The sequence below is a fragment of the Grus americana genome, chromosome 11, assembly GCF_028858705.1.
Source record: "Grus americana isolate bGruAme1 chromosome 11, bGruAme1.mat, whole genome shotgun sequence".
Lineage (NCBI taxonomy): Eukaryota > Metazoa > Chordata > Aves > Gruiformes > Gruidae > Grus > Grus americana.
Genome location: NC_072862.1, coordinates 14,022,162 through 14,035,437, shown reverse-complemented (window position 1 = coordinate 14,035,437; position 13,276 = coordinate 14,022,162). Strand labels below are relative to the sequence as shown.

General features: G+C 49.3%; 1 protein-coding gene across 1 annotated transcript; it reads right to left on the bottom strand.

Moving 5' to 3' along the window:
• Positions 1–5,614: 5,614 nt before the first annotated feature.
• DNASE1L3 (deoxyribonuclease 1 like 3) lies at positions 5,615–13,144 on the bottom strand. The gene is made up of 8 exons (XM_054838838.1): positions 12,922–13,144; positions 11,183–11,271; positions 10,449–10,541; positions 10,036–10,148; positions 9,382–9,494; positions 8,853–9,010; positions 7,884–7,980; positions 5,615–7,638 (listed from the first exon to the last, which is right to left on the bottom strand). Exons 1-8 carry the CDS (start codon positions 13,051–13,053, stop codon positions 7,510–7,512), a joined length of 924 nt encoding a protein of 307 aa, XP_054694813.1. The 5' UTR covers positions 13,054–13,144; the 3' UTR covers positions 5,615–7,509.
• Between the last annotated feature and the right edge of the window lie 132 nt (positions 13,145–13,276).

Genomic DNA, 13,276 nt, shown 5'->3' with positions numbered 1-13,276 from the left:
CACAAATGTGAATGGATGCCTTTTGTTTTATTGTGCGTGATACAAAAGAGGCAAGAAGTCTCGTGTTAGCTGGGGGAGGCAGCTTGTTAACGGGCCTGGCCCTGTCAGGCGCACTCTGACAGCAGCAAGGGCCCTGGTGTGCTGTGGGTGTCCTTCACGTGGGGCACAAAGCTGTCTTCTGTGGGGCTCCAGCACCCGTCTGTGCACCATTTTGGGGAAAAACCCTGGGCACGGCCACTTTCCCAGCCGCCGTTTGGTCCCAGGCTGCAGCGCACACTTCAAACTTTGCCTGCTTGGTCATTTGCTGCAGCATTGCCCTGGCAGCACGGGGGTTTGCTTTTCAAAGTAGCTTCAGCCTTTTTGAAATAAAGCATTAAAGCGCAGCCCCTTCCAAATGGTGTAGGGGGGTGTTTCTGCTCGGCCCCTTGCCTCAGCCAGGGCCAAAGGTGATCCAGGGCCTGCCAAGAGCTGGTTATCTCCTTCAGCATTTGCACGCTGGTAAAATGGCTCTCATGCCATTTGTCACCTGGTTTATTATTCTTCTTGCAATATAATAAACCTTGGATGGTATTGTTTGGGGTGTATTTGCTTTGTTAATGGGCTAAATCCTGTCCCCCGTGACGCGTGTGCTGGGGCGTGCCTGGGGCATTTGGTGAGCGGCAGGGCTGAGCGCGGGGTGCGCGGGCAGAGTGGGGCTGACGGTACCGCTTTGCCCTTCCAGTATCAGTGTAAGTGATTGTCTTTAATAAATTAGAGATATGTATATCTTTATTTTAATAATTTAATTTGTTAAATCTTTAAATTATTTTGATTTTTTTCATTAATCTTTGGTTTATTTTAAGTTTTATATATAATATATATTTTTTTAATATATTAAAGATAAACCAGGATACTTCATTTTTCTGGAGGTGTTGTTGCAGCAGTAAGTCTCCAGTCCACGCCAGGGACTGTGCAGAGTACTTTGGATCTCCCCTCACCACCCAAAGAGCACGGAGCTGCCCTGTTTATCGGGTGTGTTAGCAACGCGGGTGGTGGGGCTCTTGCTTAGCAGGACTGTGGTTTGGGTCGGATTATGCAAACCCTGTAATTAGTTAATTAGTTTTCCCTCTAATTGTCTGTGGAAAGCAGATTGTGAAGTTTCCAATCCAGAACCTGCTTTTTTTCCCTACTCAATTTTAACTTCTAAATATATTTGTTTTAAACTGATTTGATTTTATTTTCAGATTTTTTTGCCCTACGTTGAACTGTACTTGCAGTACAGACAATGCACCTTTCTCACTTAAAAAAAGGAAACTGCGTATTAATCACACGTAAAAGCCTGTCCAAAGTGGTTACATATAAACAGACATCACTTGACAGAAACTGGGATGGAGTTGCATGAAACTGTTGATTCAGGGAATGGCACAATACTTTCTTACACAGTGTTTTTTATTTGTTTGAAGAAAAACTCTTTCCAAAGCATTTGTTATCGTGACAGCTGGCTATGCCACGCTCTCCCATGGGCCAAACGAAACTGGTTGCCCAGTTTGGCCTTTGCCAGGTCAGGGACAGCTCTGGACCCGCTGGCATGCAGGGGACGGGGTCTTGCAAAGCTGCTGTCAGCATTCCCAGGTGTTTATTCTGTGCTCTGTGCCAGCTGGCTTGGAAGATCTTATTTTCCTTATTTTTTTCCTTATTTTTTTCCTTATTATTTTCCACATCTCCTGTCCGCATCCAGAGTGGCAGAAAGGAGTGTCTGAAGCTTTGCCGCCGGCAGTGGCAGTGCCGGACGTGCCACCGGAGCACCCAGCCCCACTGTATTGCTGCAGGTCAGGAGCAAACCCTCCTGGTACCCACACCTTTCAACATCAAACTCTCCAAATCCTGTAAGCTAATGTTTATTTAAAAAAAAAAAAATTTCCCTGTATTACAGTAACTTAGAGATATTCCCATCCCCATCCTGCCACAAGGTGCCACATCTTTAGAGCTCTATCCGAGCTGGAGAAGAAGCAGCAGGACAGGCTACAGCAGTATTTTTTTTTCTCTGCAGCCTGCAGTAATCGTTAATATTCAGCAGGTCCCTCTCGCAGAAGGTTATCAAAACAGCCCTGCTGCCAGCTCTCGCTCTTGTACAGGGCTGTTTCCCCAGGGCCTCCTGGGAAAATGCTTTTAAATGGCTTTTCAGAATTTCTCAGACTTTCAGAGTTAATTTTCATAGTTGTGAATTTATATTGCACACTTAAAAAAGACAGTCACTAAATCAGACTGGATTTATAGCTTGCGTTGCTGTTAATTTGACCAAGATTTAAAGCACATTCTTTATATAACACAAATGAAAGGCTAATATATGTGATTTTTTTTTTTAAAAATTGATAGGCAAAATATGATTTAGCAGGACCCCGAGGTATGTTTGACAGCTCTTTCCTGTGAGGACCTGCAGGACCTTGGTACTTGCAAATATTTACATCCATGCTTAGCTGGAAGCCTGTGAATCCTTTGAGCCCTGTGGAGGAGCTGGCCATGCTGGGAGGGTATTTCTTTCTGACAGTGATGTCCTGCTAGGGTATTTTTTGGGGGGAGGGTGGGATTTTGCCTTTGGCTTCACTGAAAATGGCTGGGGTCAGGCCCTCCTCCTCCCAGCTGAGACGCACAGAAAGCGGTCACGTCTCAGATGCCAGGATTTGCAGAGCTTTTCAGGGAAGGTTTCTGGTTCCTTTGCCAATATGGAAATTAATTCCCATAAATCTGTCTCCTGACTAACAGAAAATACCCTGCAAACACCGACAGCTGAGGGACTATATTTAAAATGACACATGAAGTATTTCACCTTGCTTTTTGCACCAGCTAGAAAGTCAGACTGCGTAGAAAGGGTGTTCATCGTTTTATACCAGATGATAGTGGAGAGGTTGTGTCGCTTAACCCTCTGGACGGTGGAGAGGAACACGGTCTAAACCCAGGCCCCCGGGAGGGTGCAGGAAGAGCCCCCGATCCAAATTGCAGTTTCCTGCAGCACTGGAGAAGGGAGTCAGCGGCATCTGCCGCAGGCGGGCACGCAGAAAGGGGATGGCAGTGCTGGAGTGGTCTCACATCGCTCCCAAACCACGTACAAAGCACCAAAGGGCAGAAGCGGAGTCAGTGAAAGACATCCCGAGGGGCTGGGCGGGCTGGAAAGGCTGTGATCGCTGCTGGACTAAACCAGCCGCCCTGATGCTCTTGGTGCAGGTATGGCAAGGGACACCAAGGAGTCCCCTGGGTGGATGTGCCCCATAATCTGCCAGCACCTCGTCCTGGGAGCTGCTGCCCACAGGCGGGGCAGTCCTGGAAAGGTCACCGCAGCGTATTTTCTAGTTAAATAACTGTGGACGATGAATACACAGGCCTTGGAGACAAAAAATGTGCTACTTTTTTGTTGTAAAACTCATTTACAGACAGAGTGAGACCAGGGAGGGACACACTGGGGTCATCTTTGGGCCAGCTCGGGGCAGTGAATAGAAACGGTCTGTACAGAGACCCATCCAGGAACGCAGATCTCTGAGCTCCCAGCTAAGGATGAAATCGTGTTTCCTTGCCGCAGCTGGGTGTGCCGGCTGTGCTGGGGTGTCTGGAGCTAAGCACCGCCCGGTGCCCCCGGGTGCCGGGATGTACGGCGGTGCCACCAGAGGGTGCGCTGGTAACGCTCAATGCACGCACGGCTCCGCACCAGGGCTGGCCAGGCGCCTTCGCAGGAGGGAGAAACCTGCGTTAGCCTGGGCAAGGGGCTGACACAGGTTGTGGAAATACATTTAATGACCCATAGGTGGAGAAAAAAAATGTGATTTTTTTTTTTTTCAAATTGTTTTCCTTTTGAATAAAGGCAGGGAAAAAAATGACTGCTGTCTTCACCTTCTGCTCTCCATCTCCTTGGCTTTCTCGGCAGAGAAAAGCCCCACCAGGGACGACTGAACACTGTGCTGCAGGGAGATTGGGAACAAGCTTCCCATGGATGCCATGTGGGGACTGCCCAGGGAGCCTCTGCTCCGCTCTTTGTCCTTTTCTGCGGTGGATGCTCCATCAGTGGGTGGCCAAGTCCAGCCTGGGGCATCGAGCTGCTCTCTGCAGTCCCTCCAGACACCGAGGGAACCGTGAAGCAGCCAGGCTTGGACCAACTGCTGATTTTGGTAGTCTCACACCAGTAGGCTCTTTGATTTTTCTGCCTTTGATTTTTCTGCCTTTGATATTGCTATCAGTGCTACCATCCCTGCTGTGCCATAGTGCAACACAGCCTTTCTCGGGGCCGCAGCTGAATTGCTTGCTGCGTCTGTATGTGGCTGTACATCTGTATGTCCAGACACAGGATGCATACGGGTCCCACCCGTCGGTGGTGGCTTTGGCACCTGCTTCTGTTCGCCCATCACCCACGTGGCGGGGAAGCAGCAGGAGCTCTGGAGGGTGTTCAGGCTTGAATTGCTCATGTCTGTGTGTGCGTGTGCACAGTTAAACTTTCAGGAAAGCAAAGCAAATGAGGATGTAAACCCAAATAAGAGAGACTGGACTGCACATGGGTATTGCCATGCTAAAGGGCTTCAGAGCTGGGGACGCCTGCCCTGATGCCGAGAGGGGACAGTCACTGGTGCAGCTGACCCCTGTCCTTCTGTGCAGTTCATTAAACAGCACATCCCAGCATGTTTGTCTGATGGACGGTGGTTTATATAGAATTTCTTAATGTTCCCCTAGTGCAGCGCATGCTGCGTTTGGGGATATACAGACTGCGAACGAACAAGCCAGGTGGGTCCTTGGGGGGTTTTGTACCAGCAATCCTGTGTCCTCATTGCTGCCAGCACCTAAAAGGAGGTACGTAGAGCCTTGCCCAGGGCCAAAGGGTGTCTCGCCCTGTGGCACAGGCAGACAGGCGTTGGGGCCCTCCAGGGTTAGTGGGGACCAGTACCAAGGCCAGGGAGAGGACATAAGCCCTGGTCAGATGAGTCCAAGGTGCTGATGGACAAACCTAGCCAGTGATGATGGAGGTTAGAGAAACAACAGTCTTGCCTCATGCTGCTGCTGGGGGTTCCTGGGGGTTTCCCTGCTGAGGGACTCGCTCCCTCAGGGCAGCAAAAACCACACTCGTGTGGGTTTCCACAGGGCAAGGGGCAGCCCTGGCTCCATCCCTGGTGCAGGGCAGCAGGGATGTCCTATGGGGCTGGGGAGTGGGGTCTCTGTGGGGCAGTGGAGGCCTTGGGTTTGTTGGAAGCAAAGATGCCTCCAGCATCCCGTGTTGGAGAAGGGCTTTCCAAGGACCCAGACCTGAGGGACTGGGGGGTCTCAGCACTTTTTGATCAGCTGGACCCTATCTGTTCTGTGTTCTCACCTGGCCAGGGCTGCTGTGGAGGAAACAGAGTTTTCAGCTTCTGAAGAACCTCTTTGTTTCTCTCTCAGTCATGATCTGAAATCTGGCTTGCATGAGACAAAGTCTCTCCAGGCCATTTTGGATTCCCAGTGTAAAACTCCTGTTTGATCATAAATAAAGTTCAAGAAGCCTCATTCAACTAAAGAGAAACTTTGTTCTGGCTGCAGGCTGGAACAATTGAAAAACTCCTTTGCAGCTGGGACAGCTGGGTAATGATCCCCTGATGGGGAAAAATCCAGAGACGAAACAAACTTTTAAACATTTTAGGATGTAATTATACTATTGTCTAATGAATCTGTGGAATAAACACAGGAATATCTATAGAGATCCACTGTGCTGACTGTACGTCCCAGTCCCTATCAAACAATATGAACTGAGTGCGGATGCTGTCTGTCTGCTTAGTCCCACAAAAGCGCGTCCTGGCTCTCGTGGAGGAGCTTCATTTTGCATTAAGATGTCTCTCTGCTGGTCAAATGCTCAGCCTCTCTGCAACAGCATCTCCAGACCGACAGCTGCTAATGTCATGCCTGAGGCTGCAGCCGCTGCAGCAGCTACTCTCTGGCCACGTCTCGTCTCTTCAGATGCTGGGTGAAGGATTATATTCAATGTCACAAATAAGGACAAAGGTTTTTCAGCAAAACTTAGTCATAGTTACGTATTTTTCATGATCGAATGTATCCATTATTGCTTTCTTGGAATGTGATTTATTCCTTTGTGCATTGCTTCTTTCCGAAAGCCAAAAGACAGTAGGGATTTATGTAGGACTAAGACATAAGACCAGAGACTCAGACTGATTTCAGCCTTCACGTGAACCATCGCTGATGTCAGCCAGACAGTAGCATTTCTATAAAAAATCCCAATGTAAATATTTCTTCTAAATCAGGCTCTTTCTCTCCTTTTGCCTTGGCTGGGGTATAACCAAGGGAGCTTATGAAATGCTGTATTGTTTCAAGATTAATTACTATTGAAAGTTGGGGGGGGGTGGTTGTCTGCCCTGCACGCCCTCCCCCTTGGGATAATCTCCTCTCAGTTTTGTTTTCTTCCTCAAATTCTTTCTCCCCAGACAGCGAGTTTCGCAAAGGCCAAACTGTTTTCCTCCGCTAAAAGCGTGTATCATTTGCTAGCCCTCCCTGTCCCATCAGCAGACAAACCAGGGCATCTTGATGGAGGGAGATGAATATTTGCCTCTACTAACAGTTGGATTATTCCCACTTTTCAGATGCCATCTGTGTGACAGGGTTTGGTTTGCACTAAATACAGCCTGTGGGCTGAGCTGAGAAAACAGATTGCTGCACCACTACATTAAATAATCATCATTAAATTTTGGTTCATTGGAGAACTTTAGGCTGCCATGGAGGTTTTTTGGGAGGGGAGATGCAGCTCACTTCCATGTCAGGATGCTGAAATCAGATTTTAATTTAAGTTTTGCTCACACTCTCTTCTGGCAGCGCTGTCACCTGGGATCCACAGGACTTCTCGCCTGCAGTTTGCAGGCAGGGTGAGGGCAGCTGGCAGGCAGGCAGGGGTGGGAACCCAGCGTTCTGTCCCCAATGCTCCCTGGCTGGGTTAGTGCAGAAAAGGGGCTCTCAGTGCCTGTCCCTCTATCTTTTCTTTCTGTCTTTCCCCAAGTCTTTGATGCTGTGAGCAGTTTTAAACCAGACCAAGCAAATACTCTAAATTCAGCAACATTTTACATTGCAAATCACCAGGCACAGACCTGTGTCCCACTGGTCACGGCTCTGAAGCATCCACACATATGCAGGATGCAGAAAGATCCTTCTAATCCCTGCCCCTGCAGAGGAATGGCAGAGCTCCAGAGCCCATGCGAACAGATGGCGATCCCTGTCCTTCAGCCCTTACAGGTAAAGCGTACAGAAGTATTTTAGCCTTTTAGTAGCTCATAACATTTGGCAACAGTACATAAGCCTAGTGTGCTGCTTCTAGATGATTTATTTTCATGTACAAGAAGGAAAATAACCTGAAGGTTTAATTCACTTTCTTACCCCAAATATTTGAAGTTTAACAAAATATTTGTTTGGTTTTTTTCCACTAAATATTGCACTTGCTGTGAGTATATCTACACTAGTCTTCTACAAGATCTGTTGGCTTCCATGTATTTCCACACCACGTGAGAGGACTCGGCACACTCATGAGTTCGAACGACGGCTCTTTCTTGGTCTCCTCCTCCTTGAAAACTGTGATTTCAGCCAGTTGAAGAAGCCGCCTCTTGTTTTTAACTCAAACTCTACAGGGAAGTGGTCGCTCACCCCCAGTGCCTGCAAGTTGATGGCACAGAGGGGTTAGGGGCCGGCTGCCCATGCTCAGTCCAAACCCTGCCCCCCGGGATGTCACTGCTGTGGCAGGGAGGTAATATGGGGAGGTGCAATGCGAGCATTGCATCACTTTGGGAGTATATAATGGTTTTATGGACAAGACCATGTTCAAAACTGCATGGATACTGTTGGCTTTGCGCCCTTTGTTAGCCCTTGCCCCACAGCTGCGGAGGCCATGCTGTGCCTACCTGCTCCTCAGTCATCTGGAAGTCCTTCTGGAAATCAAAGATGTTGGCAGAATGTGGCACAACAGAGTGGATGAGATTCTGCCCACTGACAACAATCCTGCAAAGAGCAAGGTAACAGGGTGCTGTTATGTGGTACTTGACCAGTGGCAACCATGCTGCACCGAGCTGGTGGTCTTGATGGGGTCACAGCTACGTATGGTTTGTCCTTTCCCATGGGCTGCCTATTTAGAGATGCCAGCCTGCACTTTCTGCTGTTCGGCTGATTGCTTTCCTTGGGAGTGAGACACTTAAACACCTTGGTGTGTGTTGGCCTTGGAAGCCAACTCATTATCTAAACCCACCCCAACAGTTCTGCAAAGTTCAAAGCCATTCTTTGGATACAAAAATCATAGGACACCAATGACTGGAGTCTCAGATCTAGAAGCTCGTACTGCAAGAGGTTTAAGTCTTGACTTATTCTGGGCTCTGATAAGCTGATGTATTTATTGTCCCTGCTGAGGGACCTCTAGGTAGCAGCAGGACTTGCCATGTGCCTGGGGAAGGCGAGGCATCCCATCTCCTGAGTAGAGCTGGATTTTGCATTTGTCAATCCAAATTATGAATGCCAGAACAAAAACCATGGTGCAAAGCTGGCACGGAGGAGGCAGCAGCGCCTTCCACCTGGATGGCAGCAGGGCTCTGCAGATGAGAAGGGCTGCGTAATTGCCTGTCATTTGTCTCTGCCTAAGCTGCAGCAATGGCTGGTTCTTGCGCGAAATCTTGTCCTTTCTGCAAAACTGCTTGCCAACAAATCTGCAAAGTGCTTCGTGCTCATGACTAGAAGTATTCAGATCTCATTTTCCCCTGGACACTGTTTTATCTTTGAAGGCCCCATGCACATTTGCTTTATCTGACAGTCACTGACACCTTTCCATATTTTTTTTCACAGAAAGTCATAAACAGGGAGCAGTTTGGCAGTAAACCTTTTACCTGTCATACGGGCAGCTTGTGCTTCTCTTCACCGTTGTGTCATTTTTGTCGCCAATTAGCCAGATGAATTCAGAGTAAGTTCTCAGCCGGATGTTCTTCCACTGCTTTTGGGGAACGTAGCTGCATCCAGCATTAAAGTCTCCCATGAAGATGAAGTTCTGGAAGGTAGGAGAGTTTTCAAAAGTAATCATGAGGACAGGTCTTCAAAAGAAGTCCAGCAAGGACTTTTAGGGTCAACAAACGCTCCCAGTAGTCCATACAGCTCCAGTAGCGAGTGCTCATTGAGTGCACTGGGGCTTCTCCTTTCTGCTGGGCACACCATCAAGGTGTGCTGATAAAACAGCAGTGTTATTGGGAGATCAAGTTTACCAATTAAAATGTGGAGAACTCAGTGAAAATGCGTCAAAGAGAGACTCAAAATCTGGGGCTTGTTTTCAGTGGTTTTAAGGTTATCAGGCTGTGACTAGCAAACCGTGCCAGGTGACTCGGTACCAAAGCCACTGTTAGTAACATAGATGTGTTAACTAACCTCGGTTTTCCAGCGCTGTTTTACGTCTAAATACACATCATAGAGCTCATCAATCTCCCGTACTGCTGTCTCTGGTGTGGTGTGCAGAGGGATTATAGCAAAATCTTTGACAGCTTAAAAAAAAGGTAAAAACCCAGGAAAAATGTAATGGTTAAACATACGCTGATTCACAACGAAACAGAGATTGACTTGGAAGCAAGAAGGTTTTTCTGAAGAAGAAACAGCTTCTGTTCTGGCTGTGGATCAGAGGCGTTTGCTGTGTAATTGCACAGCGCTCCCCATCAGCTGCCCAGCCGCCGCTGAGCTGCGACACGGTGAGGTGCTGGGTCACGGCAACGCAAACCTTGCTCTGACACCGAAGGCAACAGCTGCTCCTGGGGTCGTGCCAGCGGCATGGAGAGCATCCACTAAACCACTGCCCGTGGCAGCGGCAGAGGCTTTCCTGGGGTTGCAGGGCTGTGGCGTGCACCGAGCTGTGGGTGATGCCGGAGACAGCAGCCCCAAAGGCAAATGCTGCTCTTGTAAGGAAATGCAGTGTGGGGTCAGGATGTGGCCCCTTTCGCCTGCCCCCACCACGCACTCGCGTCCAGCTAGCACCATCTTGTTCTGTGAGAGTTGCCAGTGGAAAAACAATCTGTTTCTAAAATGTCTCACCGGTTTTTGGAGACTGGAACCAGATGGCAAAGGGCTCTCTGGAGAAGGCATCCTCATCCCCGGGCTGGGTGTCAGGGTACTGGTAGGTTTGTTTCACCGATACCAGATGGTACCTGCAGCAGAATAAACAGGATAGGGCACGTCGCGCTCATGGCTCACCAGGATGTGACTTACGCTGACTCTGTGCTCTAATCTGCACTCTGGGCCATGGTTCGGGACAGATACAGCCGGGCTGGTGGCTGCGCCTGGGACGATCCCCACACCCAGGCACAGCTCATCCCACCAGCACAGCCCGCACCTCTCCAGCTCCCTCGGAGCAAGCCATCACCACCACGTCCAGCCCGTCTGTACAGGGCTGCGATGCAGGAGGGCAGAGTAAGGGGCTGGCTCGCTGGCAAGGGGGGCTCGCTCACCTGTAGATGAAGGCATACTGCTCTTTGTAGCTCTTCCTTCCCAGCCTCTGGCTGACCACGCAGCTGTATTCCTCCTTCGGCCCCTTCAGCTGACTGGAAGGAAAGCGGTGTGCTTGAGTTTATTTCTGCATTCACAAAGGGCCAAGGAGGAGATAATTTTGCCTGTGCCCAGGGGTAGGGGACATTGCCTGCCTGACCTCAGAGGTGGGTGGTTAGAGACAAAAAACCTTCTCAGGACCTGCGGTCTGGACCCGTGCCCCACCACTGGCTCTTCCACTCTACATCCTCTGTGCTTATTGCAGCCTCTCTCTCTCTTTCAGCTGGGTCTCACGTCCAGCCAGGTGTACGCCGCTCTTTCCTCCAGACTGGCAGTCCAGGCAGGCAATCCCCAATCCACAGCAATTCCCAGCCCTGCAGAAAGGCCCCCGCCCTGCCGCGGCCCGGTGCTAGCCAGGCGAGGGCCTGTCCCTCCCTTCTGTTTTCTTTTGAGAATTAATCTTTAACAAAATTAATCTGAAGTGGTTATTTTTATTTAAAAATATGCATCCTACAGCAGTCTGGAGCTGGCTTTGCTCTTGACCTTCAGTGAGGCTGGTGGACCCAGGTCCTTCCTCGACGGCTGGGACAGAGCCCAGACCCTGAGCTTTCGCCCCGGTAAGGCGGTGCTGAGCAGAGCACAGGCTCTTGCCAACCATCTTTCCCAATATTTGCCTACTTGCCCATGGCTACCCTACCTGGTGAGCTTCTCTACCAGGAGAGGACAAACCAGGTTCTTGTTCTCCTTTATTTCCATCAGCAATGTGATGTCGCAGCGAGAAATGATCTGCAAGGGGAGGGAGCAGAAGCAAGTTTGTACATGGTAGGTTTTTAGAAAGAGATTAGAAAGAAGTGGTTACTGGTGTGGGGGAAGTCCTTTGTGGAAGAAGTGGCACCCGGCCTGGGGTCGTGGAAGGGGGCCAGCAGCTGGAGCAAAGCCCTTCTGCTTTCAGATCTGCCTCACGCCTGCACAGGAGCTGGGAGAGGGAACAGGGAAGCAGAGCAGTTTCGGGTTTGTTGAAAAAATTTTGCGCCTGCCCCTGAGGAGGAAGTGTGGAGGGGAAGGGGCAGAAAGAGCTGCTGCTGTGAGTCCGCTTTCCCACCACCACTGCTGGGGCGCTGCCCCTGCTCCCCCCAAAGTCGGTTGTGCTTTTCTCCCCCCCCGCCCCCCCGCCATGTAGGTTTCCTTCTCTGCTTTGGACCGGTGCTACGCATAAGCATCCCAACTCACTGGGTGCCCAGATGGATGTGGCAAAAGGACTGGAGGGGCATTGAGGAGAGTCTCTTTGCATCTATCATCAATCCACTGCAATGGTTCCCATCCTTTTTCTGGTGTACATACCCCTAAGGTCCTATCGCTATGCTGTGCCTTCCGAAAGCTGCGTGTGCTGTCAGCATTTGCCTGTCCCAGTCATCTGTTGCAGATCCCTCCGAAATAGTCCATAAAGCCCAAAGCAACCCCCAGTCTGAAAACAGGGTCCTGGCACCCCTGGGCTGCAGCACCGCAGAGGAGCCGCAGGGTGCTGGGGAGAGGGGGGGAGGCTGCCCCAGCCTGGCTCAGCTCCCGTGGCCAGTGCTGGGATTCCCCGTGGGAAAGCCCGGCTCATCCCACAGCCCAGCATGCTCAGGGGCTTCCTTCTGCCCTTGGTTTTGTCATTTTTTGAATTTTGTGGGTACTATTTGTGGAAAAAAGCCCCTTGTTGCCCCCTGAAACTTGTAAGAAATTAATATATTGCCCATAGTGCCGACAGTATAGGAAGAAGGATCCAGAAGTGCAAACCCCTCTGCTCCAGCTGTTTGCAACGAAAGGATTAAAGCCCAACTAAAGGGTGGCATTCCTCGCTGCTGCTGTTCGGCACACGCAGCCATCCCGCTAATACCGAGCACCGCATCCTCTGTTACTGTGGCATCTCAGAGGGGACTTGCAAAAGCTCTAAGTCCAAAACACAGTTCTTTTTAAAAGCTGAGTTATCTTCAGCTGCTGCAGAGGAAGCCTGATGGGTTTATTTACATAAATTAGTAATCAGGCTTTGCAATTTTGTACCACACTTTAATATGGTACTCTCTACTGTCCTGAGAATACATTTAATTAGACAAGAATATTTCAGAATAATTAGTACATAAGCAAGGTAAATAATGTATCACAAAACAAAGCTCTATGGATTCAAAGTGAAAATTATTTTTACAGTGCACTGAGGTTTTCCTCCTTTCCTAACTCCATTTCCAAAGGAAACAGTAAATGTCCCATATAGGCTAAAATAACAGCAAACACCCTATTCAACCACAGGCTGATTTTTACTTTAAGAGTATAAAATTGTCTAAATTAACTCTTTTTTACTTGAAATTCAACTGTGAAAAATAAATGAAGTGGAAGATTATGTAGCTAAGAAATCCTCGGACAGCTCAATGTCTATCTCAGCCAGGCAAACAAACATACCTTTACCACGGCATCGACGACTTCAGGTCTGGCTATTTTTGTTTCTCCAAAAGATCTCACATTGAAGGAGCAGATTTTTAGGCTCAGAGATGGGTCAAAATTGAAGAGCGAAAGCAAGATGAAGAGCAACATCTTCAGGGACTTGGACAAAATGAGTTGCTGCGAGTGTGGCTATAAATATATATGCGTGTGTGTGTGTTTGTGCATCCGTCCCTCTGTGGCCAGTTGGGAGGTCAAACTGAGCAGTCAGCTATGTCGATCATGAACATGAACAGGAATCACCATTTCCTCCTTTCCCTCACTTTCATCTCCCAGCACGAAGCAGCATGGAGACTTTGAACTTCTGCCTTAGGGG